This window comes from Mirounga angustirostris, unplaced genomic scaffold (assembly GCF_029215605.1).
Source record: "Mirounga angustirostris isolate CCGP_5_RB_7025 unplaced genomic scaffold, mMirAng1.0.hap1 SCAF_7, whole genome shotgun sequence".
NCBI lineage: Eukaryota > Metazoa > Chordata > Mammalia > Carnivora > Phocidae > Mirounga > Mirounga angustirostris.
In genome coordinates this window covers 72,993,701-73,009,575 of record NW_026991715.1, presented here as the reverse complement: position 1 = coordinate 73,009,575, position 15,875 = coordinate 72,993,701, and the positions used below count along the sequence as shown (strand labels likewise).

At 33.1% G+C, this 15,875-nt stretch overlaps 1 protein-coding gene across 17 annotated transcripts in view; it reads left to right on the top strand.

Annotated features, from left to right (window-relative positions):
* ARB2A (ARB2 cotranscriptional regulator A) overlaps positions 1 to 15,875 on the top strand; it is a 405,614-nt gene that overhangs the window by 95,543 nt on the left and 294,196 nt on the right. For 14 of the 17 annotated variants that reach the window (XM_054512868.2, XM_045898586.3, XM_064596382.1 and 11 more), the window contains one exon: positions 2,970 to 3,161. The exons of the other annotated variants lie outside the window; for them this stretch is intronic. In XM_054512868.2, coding sequence (XP_054368843.2) covers positions 2,970 to 3,161 — 192 coding nt within the window. The remainder of the gene's footprint in view (positions 1 to 2,969; positions 3,162 to 15,875) is intronic. 17 annotated transcript variants of the gene reach the window in all.

Genomic DNA, 15,875 nt, shown 5'->3' with positions numbered 1-15,875 from the left:
TGAAGTTGATTGGTTAATAAAGTTAGGTGGTGCACTACAATGACTTTTATATGCATTCCTTAATGAAAGCTCAGTTTAGGGAATTAGCGCTGTTTGAAGACAATGGCCTTGGAACAGCCATTTTAAGCTAATGCCGAAAATTATGTTTTATTCATACACATATTTTAGTATTTAAACTTAGTACTAACTTTTTACAGAGTAAGTTATAGATACCAACTTCAGAGTTCTGTGTTAAATTGAGGTGAATATAAGCCAATGACCATCCGAAATACTGCTCTTACTCCTTAATCATTAATACCACTACATTTTTCATTTTCATTGTTTTTTTCCTTAAATATTCTGATGTTATCATGTTTTTATTTTTTTATTTTATTTATTTATTTATTTATTTTTTTATTTATTTACTTGACAGAGAGAGACACAGCGAGAGAGGAAACACAAGCAGGGGGAGTGGGAGAGGGAGAAGCAGGCTCCCCGCAGAGCAGGGAGCCCGATGCGGGACTCGATCCCAGGACCCCGGGATCATGACCTGAGCTGAAGGCAGTCGCTTAACCAACTGAGCCACCCAGGCGCCCCGTTATCATGTTTTTAAAGTCAATTCTTCTACATGTTCAAGTAAAACTTTTATTCATTTATTCATGGCTACCTTAATTTGCAGCCCTTAAATATTTTTGAACAGCATTTTAATATAAAACACACATTTTTATCTTCTGAAATTAATCACTCTTCCAGTTTTAAAGTGATTACTATGGAATTTAAAGTGCCAACATTCCATTGCTTAAAAAATTGACTCAGCTCCTTGGTAACAGGGGACTTAGTCAAATAGAGAAAAGAAATAGTGAACAGCACCTACTGGAAAGTCTATAGGTACAGGGTTTCTTCTTATTAAGACAAACAGATGTCCATTTCCATAGCATTCCTGGATCCATTAAGGCCTCAATGATTTTAAGAGGTACTTTTATTTGTGCACATTTAGACGTACTCTTAGATTGAGTGATTCCTCTGTTTTCATATAACATTCATAGGTAAAAGGGAATTTTTCTTCTCAGATTTGGTTTTCCCCATCTCTCATCTATTTCCCTTCCTCTGACTTAAGTCATACCTGCTGTCATCATCATAATTTGCTTACTCTGGACATCACGTGCAAGAGAAGCTAATGTGACTGTTTTACACTTCATACTTCATTTACTGCATACTTAATTACTACTAATATACACTTATGCCATTTTAGCACTGTGTAGCTCTTTTAAAATTCTTTACAGTCATATATTAGTTTAATCTTCAATATATGCTTTCTGAACCAGGCAAGTATTGTAACAAGTTAAGAGGACACATTATTTAGTTAAATGCCTTTTATTTAAAGGAGGCCACTGGTGATGCTAGATAACATTCCTTATTCTAAAAGTTTATTCATTCCTTTATTTACTGAGTGCCTACAATGTGCCAGCCTCTCTTTTAGACATTGGGAATGTAGCTGGATACAAACAAAAGTCCATGCCTTCCTGGATTTGCATTCTGGCGGTGGGAGGAGATGGTTAATAAACAGTTACATAAACAAATTTATAAAGTAAAACATACATTAGATTGTGGTATATGCTATGAAGGGACTAGGGAATTCTTGGGGAGAGTTTAAATGGGGTAGTCAGGAAAAGCTTCCCTGAGGAGAGGATATATTTTTAAGCCCTGTGGCTGTGCTCTTCTTGCTGAAATAATTGCCCTTTGTGCTGTTTAAACAAATGGCCACTGATCTATTTGTTTTAGAATTAAAGAAATTTTAATTTTTTTCTCTTCCCAGGAATAGTGACTGGGAACATTTAGGTCCAGGACATTTTTTTTTTTTTTTTGGTATCTGAGGTTTTTGTCTATTTTTTAGTTTCATAATTTTATGAATATATACTGTTGAAGAAGTGAAGAACTATTTCATTACACAGGATGTGGACTGAACTTTTCTATGTGAGTCTGTGTATTACCAGCCATCAAGACTTTAGCTTCTGGCTCTGACATGGCTGCACAAAAGCTTCCATTCCCAGTTACTGGCCACTGCTGATGTGGAATACCATTCAGTGCCAGCGATCAGTCATGTATAAAGGTTGGGAAGTTATCTTTTTGTAAGTCTTTTGAGTTTCTCAAATCTAAAACATACATCATCTGGTTTAAACCTAAACATTAAGTACAATCAAAATGTATAAAATATTCATTCCATAAATAAGTACTACATAAAATATATAAAAATGCTCATCCTATAAATATTTAGTATATAAAATAAAGTTATAGGAATACATAAATAATATTCCTTCATAAAATACTTGTGATATGAGCCTATGTTCAAATTATGAATGAAATTTCAAAGATCATTTACATAGAATAGTAGGTGATTGAGTTTTTAAATAGTTCCCTCTCCCGTCTTTTAAAAGCTTAGTAGTATTCCTGGCTAATATACGATTTTCCAACAGGTATACGCTCCAGTTGGGTTTTTCTGTTTTCTATTATAGATGCAATATACTTCTGTTATAGAATTATAGACTCTAGTTCTGTGATCTTAGGCAAGTTATTTAAACTCTCTAGGCCTCAATTTCTTCATCTATAAATGAAGATAATAATAATACCACTTTAATGAGACTGTGTTTGAGATAATGTTTTTAAAACATTTAGCATAGTATCTACACCATAGGAAGCACTCAAAAAATCAGTTATTCTTATTTATATTATAATATAAAAGTCTATCAATAATATAGGGAGATGCATTTCCAGTATTCGTTTGTCCTATTACTATCATGTCTTTTATGCTAATCCATCTCATATGTAGTTGTTAATGTCTAATGAATATTTTAATTTTTAAAGCTTTTTTACTACTATAATTCTGAAATAGCCATTCTGTAATTTATGGTAACCATTAGTTGTTTTCTCATTTATGTCTATGCCTGACCAGAAAACATTTATTTATTATTTAATTTTTTTTTTAATTACAGGTAGATGCCACTGAGAGTGAACCAAAGAGTTTTATCTTTATGAGTGAGGATGCTTTGACAAATCCACAGAAACTGATGGTTTTAATTCATGGTAGTGGTGTTGTCAGGGCAGGTCAGTGGGCTAGAAGGCTTATTATAAATGAAGATCTGGACAGTGGCACACAGATACCTTTTATTAAGAGAGCTATGGATGTAAGTGCAATTTCTTTTATATTTTTTTGGCATTTTATAGCTCTGTTTTATTATGTGTTATAAATTATTTTATCCTGTCTCTTCAAAAGTACATTCTAAACATAATTTTATCTTTAAATTGTTTTTTTATTTGTAATGAAAGATTATTCTGCATTATTTTGCAGTTAGAATGAAAAACAAAATGGTATTTTATTTAGGTAATGTCTTTGAATGAATATTTTTATTCTAAATTTATCATTTAAAATTTCACTTAAATTACCAAATACTTATCAATATTATTTAAAATACTTATAAAAACATCAAGAGTGCTTTTGTAAATCTTTGCCTACCTAATTTAGTTAAATTGTAAGCTAAAGGAAATCTACTTGAAATTAATTTCTTATTCTTTAAAAGAAGAGTTTAAAAGAAAGAGTTGGAATAACTCAGTGTTTGTCATTTCTTTAAAAACTCTAGAACTCAGAAATAAAATGCTTTATGCATTAGACAAAGGCCTGTAAAATGGTAAATTGAAATATTTACTGAATTACTTTATTCTTACTTGAATTCTACCTTTCTAGAAACTGATATTTTAAAATTGTATTCAAGGTTTTCTTTCCTATAATAGTGAAATTGTTTTTGTTTTTTTGTTTTTTGTTTTCTTGTTTTTTGTTTTCTTTTTTGTTTGTTTGTTTGTTTGTTTTTGACCTAGCATTGTTAACATCTTAATGTTTGGCTTTTTTTTTTTATTGTCTCATTCTTTTTTTTTTTTTCTAATTTTATTTTATTATGTTGTTAATTATACTGTGTCATTCTTATGTTCAGTGAACAGCCAAATTTTGCAAAGTATAGGTTTCTTTCAAATATGAATAGAGATTTTCTTCAGAAAAAAGTGTTTTGTAAAAAAAGATTTCATATAAGAACTTAAAGTTGTTTAGGAATATATGTGTATGTATGCTTTATAAGAGCTACATTATTACATTTTTGTAATTACAATGGGAGAATTGCTTGATACATTGATGATTTCAAAGGTCAAAGATAAGTTCCCTGCTCTTTTACCTCTGAAATGATAAAATTAAGGCCCAATACAGCTCTTAGAGTATATTTTTGTTAATAGTTTTTGAGGCCCTTAAAATGCTTCAAGTAGAATTTCTTAGGTTAATTGTGTATTTTTTTTTCAGTGTTCATGAATATGCAAAGAACACAAGACATTACTTTTGATTGGTTGCAAATGTCAGCAGTGCAGTTTTAGTAGAATTTAAGTAAAATTTGGTAGAATTTAAGTAAATATTTAGATTGAGGTAACTCACATAAAATATTGTATTACTTAAACATTTATATTTCCAACTATAAATACTGAAATGAACTTTCTCTCTGACACAGTTTGTGGTTATAAGAGATCCTATCAGTGATTAAGAACATTACATGTGAAATGTGATCACAGTACAGTGTATATTTGAAAATATAACTTAGTAAAGAAAATCATGTGTTTGTACATATGAGGGCTTGGTGAAATGCTGTATGTAATTATATTGTTCCTGCTACTAGATCAACTAAGCCTTTCCTATTTTAGAATATTTTATTGTTATGTAAGATTTTTCAAGATGAAAGAGTATGATAAGTCATGCTAAACATCTTGAACAAACTATCTGTTGATATCCCAAACAAGAGGGAGGAAGTTTGTCAGTAAATTTAGACTAGTCAGGCATTTTGTTCTTACAAGTAGAAGTGTAGTGTTTAGAAACTAACAGCATTTCATTGCCTTGACTGTTTTCTGCTTTTCTCAATAATAGCAACTCATGATTCCTTAAAAAAATCAGCTGATTTCTTAGTACTTTAGTATTTAGTGTATTTAGTATTTATGTGTTGTATACTTAAAATTTTAATTGATATACTTTTTTCTCTTTATAAAAAACTGGATATGAACTTTATTGTGGTAAATTTCTACATGATGAATATTTAAAAATGGATATCTCTTTTTAATCTAGATAAAGTGATTTGTTACTTTGGCTTTACCTTTTCATGGTGTTTCTGTGGTGGTTCTTCCAGGGCTACCGTGTGTTTGTGTGTGGTGGGAGGACACTGGTGGGAAAGGGGTGGTATTCTAGGAAGCGGGCAGAGGAAGACTGGGAGGAGAAAAGCTGTCTCATCCTTACCTTTTAATCAGATTAGCTCTATTTTTATTTTGTGGACTTGGTTCTAAAATTGTATTTAAAGAAATGTTTCCAAAGTTTACAAAAGAGTGGGAGCACTACTCCTATTTTTTGTGATCTGTCAGTTTTTCATATCACAACTGAATTCTGATATTTCTCAGTATAGACCATATGATCTCTACTCAGTGTTGTTAATAGTATGTCTGCTATGGCAGCTGTCCCTCAAGCTCACCCACTCTCACTAATAAACTTTCCTGCTTGCACAGCTCAAAAAAAAATTTTCTGCTATATCTCTTGCAGATTTTTAGGATAAGATTAAAGGTCCTAATATTGAATTCATCGCATTATAAGGTTAAAACTTTTTCCCATCAGTAGAACCCTGCCTCCGAGCAGACTGTTCTGTAAAAAGTAGGTTTTGGGTTTTTTTTTTAGATATATTTTTTTAAGATTTTATTTATTTATTTGACAGAGACAACGAGAGAGGGAACACAAGCAGGGGGAGTGGGAGAGGGAAAAGCAGGCTTCCCGCAGAGCTGGGAGCCCGATGTAGGGCTCGATCCCAGGACCCTGGGATCACGACCTGAGCCGAAGGCAGACGCTTAACGACTGAGCCACCCGGGCGCCCCTGTAAAAAGTAGGTTTAAATCTATGGAGCCACTTCGGTTGAAGCTGGGGTGAGGATTGGAGCAACTTCTACAACGACCCCTGATATTTCTTCCCCAAACCCTAGGGCTCCATAGCTAACAGTCTGAACATTAAAGATATTCCAGTCCTTGCATTTTAGATACTTTAGACCTTTATTATAAAAAGTTTTTTTTTTTTTTTAAGATTTTATTTATTTATTTGACAGAGAGAGACACAGCGAGAGAGGGAACACAAGCAGGGGGAGTGGGAGAGGGAGAAGCAGGCTCCCCACAGAGCAGGGAGCCCGATGTGGGACTCGATCCCAGGACCCTGGGATCATGACCTGAGCTGAAGGCAGTCGCTTAACCAACTGAGCCACCCAGGCGCCCTATTATAAAAAGTTTATTAAGATTTGATGTTGAAGAAATAGTACATATCAGATACATCCCTACAGTGCTTCTGAGGTTGCCATAGCTCATATTTTTAGTGTTTAACAGTCTTCATTGCATAATACATTACTTGGAGTAAGAAACAGTACATGATATAGCCAAGTACTGATTATTCAGTGTTTGTGCAGTTTGAGAGTTACTCATACATGTTTCTTCTCTGATCTTTTCTCATGTGTATCTTTTTAGGCATTTCAGTTGGTCTCTGTAAAATGGGCAAGGAAAGAAAAGTCATTACACTACTTAAAGTCATTTAATTACTAATTACAGGTGTAGAACAGGGGTGCAGAATTTAAGGAGTCTGTCACTCTCAGGGTTGTGCAGTATCTGTAGGACCCCGAGAGTGAGTACCTCCTTAAATTTTGCATGCTAGGCATCTCTCTGATCTCTCCCTGTCCAGGCTTTGACTGATGGAGATGTACTCAATCAATAAGTTTTATGGAGAGTAGTTTGGGAGCCACTGGTCTATAGTCAAATTTTTCCATGCATCAGAATCACTTGGAGAGCTTGTTGAAACACAAATTGCCTTGTCCCAAGGGGGGATTTTGATGCAGAAGGGTCTGGTTGGAGCCTGAGACTTTACATTTCTAAGACTCTTCCAGGTGATGTTTATGCTCCTAATCTGGGTACCACACTAGAACCTTTGGGGTAGGTAACACTCTTTGGACTGGTTGAGAGTTTATTTATACTTCTCAGGCTCTAGGTATAATGGATAAGGTAGAACTTGATGGCAATTATATTTAGTATGACAGAAAGTAAGAAGTTCTAGGAAATGTTTTATAATAAAATCAGTGGAGAAGTAAAGTTTAAGTTATGAAGAATACTTTCAAAACACTATTGATTCATATTCAACGTGACAAAATTTATTGATTTTAATAGTTTTGTAAGATGTCTGATTACTTCACTAAGCCCACATTTTTACTAATTTCTCATAGCTGGATTATTTAGAAAGATCTGATGTTTCCATAATTACTTGCCTTGACTATAATTTTCATGCTGTTATATCTAAGTTTAAAAATTATGCTATTTTTATCAATGTAATTGATATAGTTTGGGTTCTAAAACGTGGTGGACTGAGCTAATTAATATGCATTTCTCCCTTCCACAAACAGACACATAAGAATAATGGATAAAACATAGCAACAACAAAAATATTAAGTATCTAGTTATGTCCAAAAGATAAAAAAGGAATCTTTAAATGCCTAACTACAAAAGAAAACTTAAAACCACAATGTTAAATCCCACTAGTGCATAGCAACCCAAAGGGGATAGCTGATGAGATATAAGCCCTAGGTCTACATTACAGCTTTGAGTTTGAGAGGCAGGTGCTAATACCAAGACCCTTGGGTATAGCTAAGGCCTGGAAGTTTCTGCCCTTTGAGTTTTCAGGGGTAGAAAAATCAGTTCATGGCCAAAGGTGAAAAGAGGTTTATTTGCCAGAGAGGCCAGGTGGGGTAAATAAACATCCTCCCTTGGGAAATAGAAGCCACAGATCGCACCCTGAAGTTGGATTTGGATTTGTAGCCTGAATTTAGACAGCCTACGTAAGTGTGGGAATCTCAAACAAGGTATATGAATATAAAAAGGGATTCGGAATTAATGAAACTTTTGGGGTACTAGATGGAAGCAAACATGTAACTTCCAGTAGCAACACTTTCCAACCCAGGGTAAATACCTAGTGAAGATGAATTTCTGGTCAGAAACTAAAAATTATATGAGGAAATGATTCATCACAAAAGTCAGGTCAGGCAACCAACTATCAGACACTGCTGAAGAGAGAACTGGGGTAAATTAAAACCTAGAGTTGAGGAGTAAAGCAGACAGAATATAGCAGAGAATCTGAGAAAAAAATTTGATAGATAAAAAGTCATGAAGAATAGAATAAAATCTAATATTCTTCTTGTAGATGTTTCAGAAAAACAATAGAAAAGAACGGGAGAAGAAGCAATATATTAATTTCTGACAGTAAAGACATAAATCATTGTTGAAGCATGGCATAGCTTAAGCAAGACAAATGGAAAGAAATCTACACTTCAAATGTATTAAAATAAAACTGCAGAACATCAGACGATACATGCAAGTAATCTAAAAGTCAAGTAAAATCACAAGGCATATATCAAAATAGTGATTATCCTTTGCTAATCCTTCCTCACTTATTCTGTTCCCTAGATATAATCACTCAATAATTTTTGGTGTTACTTGTATGCTCTCCATCCATATTATTAAATTATAATACTGTCTTTTGATTTGTCAGTCACTTTCTGTTATGGTAGACAAGAATCTCTTTCCCATCATCACAGTTTTTGGATTAAATCAGCGATCAAGCTTTACAATATTACTACTACTTTAATATTGTTTATGGCTGATCCAGGTAGGTACTGTGATTACTTTTCATTTTTGCTGAAGTTTGTTTTCATGGAATTGATATTTTTTTTCTATTTTCTTTGCAATAATTGTTAATTTAGATTTTGATTTATCTCTCAGTAGTATTTTTACAGGGTCAAACTTATGAGAGCATCTCAGAGTTTCCTGTTCTTCTTCTGGAGAACTCTCTTTTGGAACCCTGTGGACTTTTGTTCAAGTCTTGACTGGTCACTTTCTAAGCCTGCCTATCTACCTGTCTGTCATCCTGGGACTTCCCTTAGATTGTCTCTTTATGTTTGAACTCCTGTTTCCTGGATCTAATGACCCCACCTTTTTGGATATATGCCCTCATTTTGTTGGAGCCATCAAAAAGTGAATACAAGATAAGTTTTTGAAACCTTGTATTTTTGAAAAAAATGCCTTTATTTAACTTGCTCCCTTTATTTTGATAATTCAAGTAGGCATAGAATTCCAAGTTGAAAATCATTTTCATTCTGAAACTTGAAGGCTTTGTTTCATCGTCTTTTAGCTTCCAGTGCTTTAATTGAAAAGTCTGGTACCATTCTGATCTTGAATCCTTTTGTTCCCTCTGTGGAAGCTTCTTTTCCTTTTGCCTGGTGTCAAGAAATTAGTCATACTTCTTTTAAGGAATTTCCTTTGCCTTGGTGTTTTTATCTTTGTTTTTGATTTTTCATTGTGTTCAGCACTTGGTGATTCCTTTCTATCTGTACAGTAAACTCATGATTCTCAATTCTTAGAAAATTTTTTGTGTTGTTTCTTGATCATTTTAATTTTCTCTTTTTCTAGAATTACTGTATCTTGGTTTTGGAGTTGTGGATTGAGCCTGTAAATGTTTTGTCTAATTGTGTATGCTTTCTTATTTTCCATCTATTTTTGCTCTAGTTTTGTTCTGGTAGGTTACCTACTTTATCTTTTAGATAGAATTTTTAGTTCTTCTATCATACTTTGGAACGGAATTGTCTTTTGAATCATTTTGCAGACTTTTGCAGAGTACACCTGATTTGAGTTCTGTGTCTCTCTCCTCCCCTTCTGTGGTCTTTTGTCCTTCCAGTCCTTCTCCGGATATGTTTCTCAAAAGGAAACATCTTTGATCTCTTAATAGGGCTATCTGCATAACGTGAGATTATGACCTGGTTTTGGGGTTTGGGGTTTCTTTTTTTAAGGAATGGGATAATTGCACCTTATGTGAACTTAAAAGTAATGCCTCCATTTTTAGTCTCAAGGCTTTCCAAGATAACTGGCATCCCAGTTTCTGAGTTTTTCTGAAATTCTGTGGATGAGTTGGCTTTCTTCTAGTCATTATTTCCCTCCAGGCACTTATTTTTTTTTTCCTTTGTGGTACCAATCCAGTTCTGTCAGCTTACAGTCTTCCAAAAATTTAGTGATGTCTGTGTCCTCTTTTCTCTCCATTCTGATTTGTTTTGTCCCTATGGGTTAGTACCACCCTTCTTTACTCAGTAATTTGAGTAATAAATTTTTTAAACTAAAATTTTAGTGTGAATTGTGGAAGGAATGGAGATAATCAAAAGAATTCAGTATAGCATTTTAATTACATGTTTTTTATCTGGTTGTTCCAGTGATAGGTAGTCACTTTGCAACTCATACCTTTTTAAAACAAATTACATTAAAGCAATTTTCTGTAAAATAAAATCTGTTTGTAAATATTAGAAGATGACATCCTTATGTAGCAGTATTCATCACACTCGAATATTTTAGAATTTTCTTTTAAAAATCATTGATTATGAGGCAACTAAACTAAAGAATACATAAACTGTTGCTTGACTGATATAAATTACAGACTTCAAAAGTTGATTTAGATATTTCTAGTTTTTGAATTGTTTGCTTCCCTTTTAGTAGCTATACTTAACTTTTCTATTCTTATGATTCCTCTTTCCTTAATGCATTTGGGATTCCCCCCCCACACACACTTTTTTGACAGGCAGATTTTGTAAAGCTGATTGATTACAGTATTAGGATTTCTTCCACAGATGTGCATGGAGCCATTATAGATGGTTATCTAAAATGGGGTGTGGTTTCTTGTTGTTGTATTTTCTCAGTAATTCAAGTAATAAAATTTGATAACACCTTCTTAACTCCTGCCTTCAATTCCTAGTCTTCCAACTAAGTGTTTCAGGGTCTTACTATTTCAGGATAAGTACTTACAAAGTTGGTGACATCGAAATTTTAAGAGGATTCTAATGGGTATCGTTGATTAGTAGATAGTAGTAAGAAGTACCATATTAGTTTAGGGTATAGTTTTATTTTTAACTGGAGCAATGCCATCTGGCAACTTTTGGGATATTATTTAGTATTTATATAGTACAAGCAGAATATAGTTCAGCAGATGTATGCTTAAGGTCTCAGAGACCTCCAAAACATTTTTAAGTATATCTTTGTTTAAATGACTTATAGGCTTCGATGCTTTTTTTGATAGTAATTCAAAGATTTGTGGATTTAAGAAATGCTCATTAAAATAAGGTATCATTTTTCAACATATAAGATTGGCAGATAAATTGGTAATAAGTTTTATGATAATACCAAGTTTGGATATTGTTGGGAATGTAATTTGAAGCAATCTTTTTAGTGGCAGTTTAGTTGTATTGCCCCAAATGAAATGTGCTTGTTAACCTTTGACCATAAATTCCATTTGTAGTAATTTACACTAGAGCAGTACACAAGGTATACATACAAGCATGCTCATCAAAGCAGTTTGTAATAACACAGAAACTTCTGATACCTAACTATCCATCAGTAGGGGACTATTTGATTAAATAACGGTATATTCATATCATTAAAAATTATGTAGCTATTAAGAATGAGTTGTATGTGTGTGTATGTATGTTCATTCATATAGGATGATGTCCAAGAGTTATCAGATGAAAACACAAGAATGAGATCATTTGTTCAAAAGTAGTTACACTTGTATGCACATACACCTCCATACATATGTGGGTATACATGGATGTTGCTGGAAATTTGTGCAAGAAACCATGAACTTTTTTCTTTTACTTTTATTTCTTCAGTTTTTCTATTTAATTCTCTCTCTCTTTTTTTGTTACTTTGAGCGGGTATTATTTTAATAACTAAAAAGATAATAATTTAGTTAAAAATTGTTAAAAATAACATTCATGAAATCTACTATATTGTAGTTATTCATTTAACTGTTTCTAAAAGAGCTTAAATTTCATATTATAAAATGCATTATTTAAAATCACTTATTTAAATAATTACTGATTTTTTCCCCTTAAAGACTGGCTAAATTTAGACCACTAAAACTTACATTTCAAACTAAAAAAAAATAACTGCTAATTCTTTTTTTCTATTTGAAATATGGACTACTAAATTATAGGTTGAAATCAAGAGCACGAATTCCAAATTTTAAAAGTAAACTTTGAGAGAAACTATGTATTAATCAAAGAAAATATAAGCTGTTACATTATAGACTTCATAAAAGATTGTTCAAGTCAAGAATTCCAGAAAAGGTTAAAAAAGCTTAGCACATAACTGAACTGATAAGGTATACGAGGGCACACTAGCCCCCATGCCAGCAAAAGAAAACAATGAACTGACAGCTCTAGTGTTTGGAGAGAGGTTGTTAATGACAGCTTATTCCTTTATGATTTCAACTCTTGACAGAAGACAGGTCTGCTTGTTGCATCATGGCAGATATATCATTACCTTCTGGCCCTGTCATGACTGAATTGGGAAAAAAACCACATCCAGTTTTGAAAATCCAATTACCTCTGGAATTTTGGTCACTATTTCTGAGATAGATGTGAATAAGCTATTCTGTGAGAGCGCTTTGCATCAGTTCTCTAGTACTGAACTAATTAATTAAGCATATACTGAAGTTCTTTCTGTAGTCAAAGTAGAGAGTGAAGTATAACAGCATAGAGCATCTTGATATTCTCACATCATCCCAAGAAAAATATTACAAGGCCTCTTATCCTTAATATCTGTTTTCTACCTATATTATACCTGACATCAAGTAACTTAAAGTAGACTTTTTCACTAAGTGCAAGAGAAAAAATACTGGATTTTAAAACAACTAAGTACCCCTTTTACATGAAAAAATATTGCCCAAAATTATAACTTGGTTATGACTTGATCTTTCTGTTTCTCAATTACATGCACATTTGAATTCTGTTGTGTGTTTTTTTGTTCTTGTTTTGTTTTGTTTTCGCTCCCTTGGCTACCTAAGAAGTGACTCTGGAAACAGAAAGAGAGGGTGTGGGTTTTGAGATTATGTCAAAAACATTGGGGTTTGTATATGATCAGAATTTTAGTGGAGGTTGAGGTGAGTTTAAATGCATAGAACGCAAACATAAAAAAAACTTGTTTAATTTCTGTCATGTTGTTCTTTTTTTGAGTCATTCTGATGTCTTTTTCAAGTCTGCTTTACTCTTGAACTTTGTGTTACTGTATCCAGGATCTGTGTTTTCCCCTTTTTATTCTGTTATAACTGCTGATCCCTTTTCTGTGGTTCCTCCTTTAATATCAGCTGAAGCAGTTTGAATTGCTGAATCAAAGCTGTTTGGGGAGTCAGAGAATGTGTAAGATTGTGCAGGGTGAGATTCTCTGGGTAGAAGGTAACACCTCCTGCAGTTATAATCAATGCTCTGGACACTTTCAAAGATAGGAGAAGCCATGACTTGCTCCGGGGTTAAACTTTTAAAAGAAATTCCCTAGAGAAAAATATCATCAGTAAAATGAAATAATTAGTTGACAATTCTTGAGTAGCCTAGGTTTAACAAAAAAAGATTAAAGGTAAGTCAGCTTTGCATTTTTCACTGTACTTTTGGTTTCTTTCAGGTTTAAGCTTTATATTTTTATTTATCTTGAACATGATTTTAAAAACTTAATTACTTCCATGTATCAGTTGAGCCCCTGAGTTACTTTAATTTGAGGAGAAGAACTAAAATGAAAAGAATATCAGCCTTTAGTAATAGGAAATAGTTTAAACTTTTACTTGAAATAATTGAGGTAGTAAATTATAGAAGTTAGGTTGTTTATGAAAGTGTAGTTTATACTGTTAGTTTAAGTCACCAAGGTTTAGATTAAATGAATTATATTTACATAATCAGTAAAATATGATTTTTAAAGAAAATAATGTTCAAGTGAATTTAAGGGTAAATAATTATTAGTTTCCAGGGGAGTTGTTCAGTAGCATTTCATGCTTCTGATACTCTTTGGTGATGATTTTATTTAGCTGTTTACATGATGTAAGTAAAAGGCGTATTTTAAAATGTTAAATCCTGGATAAGTTGTCTATTTCTATGTATGATATTAGAAATTCTGACTCATGCCTAATTATGACTTAAAGATTTAATATGAAAAAGATGCCTATTAATTGTCTTTTATTTACAATATAACTTTTTAAAATTAAGATTGGATTTCAGCAGTAATTCTGGACAGTAATAGGCCAGTATTTTAACTCTTTTTTTTTTTTTTACATAGAATATAGTCTTGTTTTCCTGGACATAAAACAAATCACCACTTAAAATTTATAGTGAGGTGTTATAAGAATTAGATGGAATACTTTGTCATACTCTGTGTGTTTAGAATCATGTACTTTTATATTTTAAAATAAATAAACTCTTATCAGTTTACTCCAAATATGAATAACTGATTAGTTATCCCGTACTGTCAAGCATGCATTCAGATATCAACAATCTTAGAATCTATGTTATTGCTTTGTGTTTATAATCATTATTGTAAAGGAGATGGTACCTTGTTTATGAAACATATATACAAGGATGAATATGCCTCTTGAAGCTTGAAGGCTGTGGAAGAAGGCTTCCAGTAGTATTCATTTTAAAAGGCCCAAGTAGTAGGGTGTTAATAAAAAGTAATAAAAAACATAAGTTGGAGCACCTGGGTGGCTCAGTCGGTTAAGTGTCTGTCTTCGGTTCAGGTCATGATCCCGGAGTCCTGGGATGGAGCCCCACATGGGGCTCCCTGCTCAGCGGGGAGTCTGCTTCTCCCTCTGCCTCTCACCCTGCTCATGCTCACTCTCTCAAATAAATAAATAAAATCTTTTTAGAAAACACACATAGCATTATGTTAACAAAAAGCACAGAAGTAGTATTATGTCAGGTATACATTCTGCAGTTTAAAAAAATCGACATAGTTTTAGGGTCATTCACATTTAATTTTATAAGATCATTAGATTTAGGCCAATTTAGGTTAGGAATGCCATCTAGAAATGGCACAGCAGAGGAAACTGTTATTATTTGTTACCTGGAGCTTAAATTATAATGAACATATGTGCTATAAATTCTGAATGATAATAAGTTATTTCACAATGTAATATTTTATAAATCAAAACTCCAATCTTGATATCATAAGAAAATTAGTATTTGTAAGAAGCTTTCCTTTGGCCTTTTATTTCTGTAGTAACACGGTGAAAATATAAGTATGTCTTTGAAAGAAACTTAAGAAAATTAGGGAAAGTACTGTCATGTAAGCAGTTCAACTTTGCTTTTCCTTTTAATAATGAAAGCCATTGCTTTTATTATAATTTTTACATTTTTAGCATATTTAATAGTGTGAGGCTTTTAAAACAATTTTATTATTAAGTTGTGATCCTTATGCCTATTTGAAACAATTCTATTAAATTGTCTTTATGATTACATATAGAGATTGGAAACTTCTTTAAAAATGAAGGATTGTGTAAGACTGTTGAATCACAGACCTGTACCTCTGAAACAAATAATACATTATATGTTAAAAAAAAAAACAAAACGAAGAAGAAGATAGCAGGAGGGGAAGGATGAAGGGGGGGTGATCGGAGGGGGAGACGAACCATGAGGGACTATGGACTCTGAGAAACAAACTGAGGGTTCTAGAGGGGATGGGGGGGTGGGGAATGGGTTAGCCTGGTGATGGGTATTAAAGAGGGCACATTCTGCGTGGAGCACTGGGTGTTATGCACAAACAATGAATCATGGAACACTACATCAAAAACCAATGATGTAATGTATGGTGATTAACATAACATAATAATTAAAAAAAAAAATGAAGGAGGTGGAGTGCCTGGGTGGCTCAGTTGGTTAAGCGTCTGCCTTTACCTCAGGTCATGATCTTGGGTTCCTGGAATTGAGCACATCGGGCTCCCTGCTCAGCAGGGA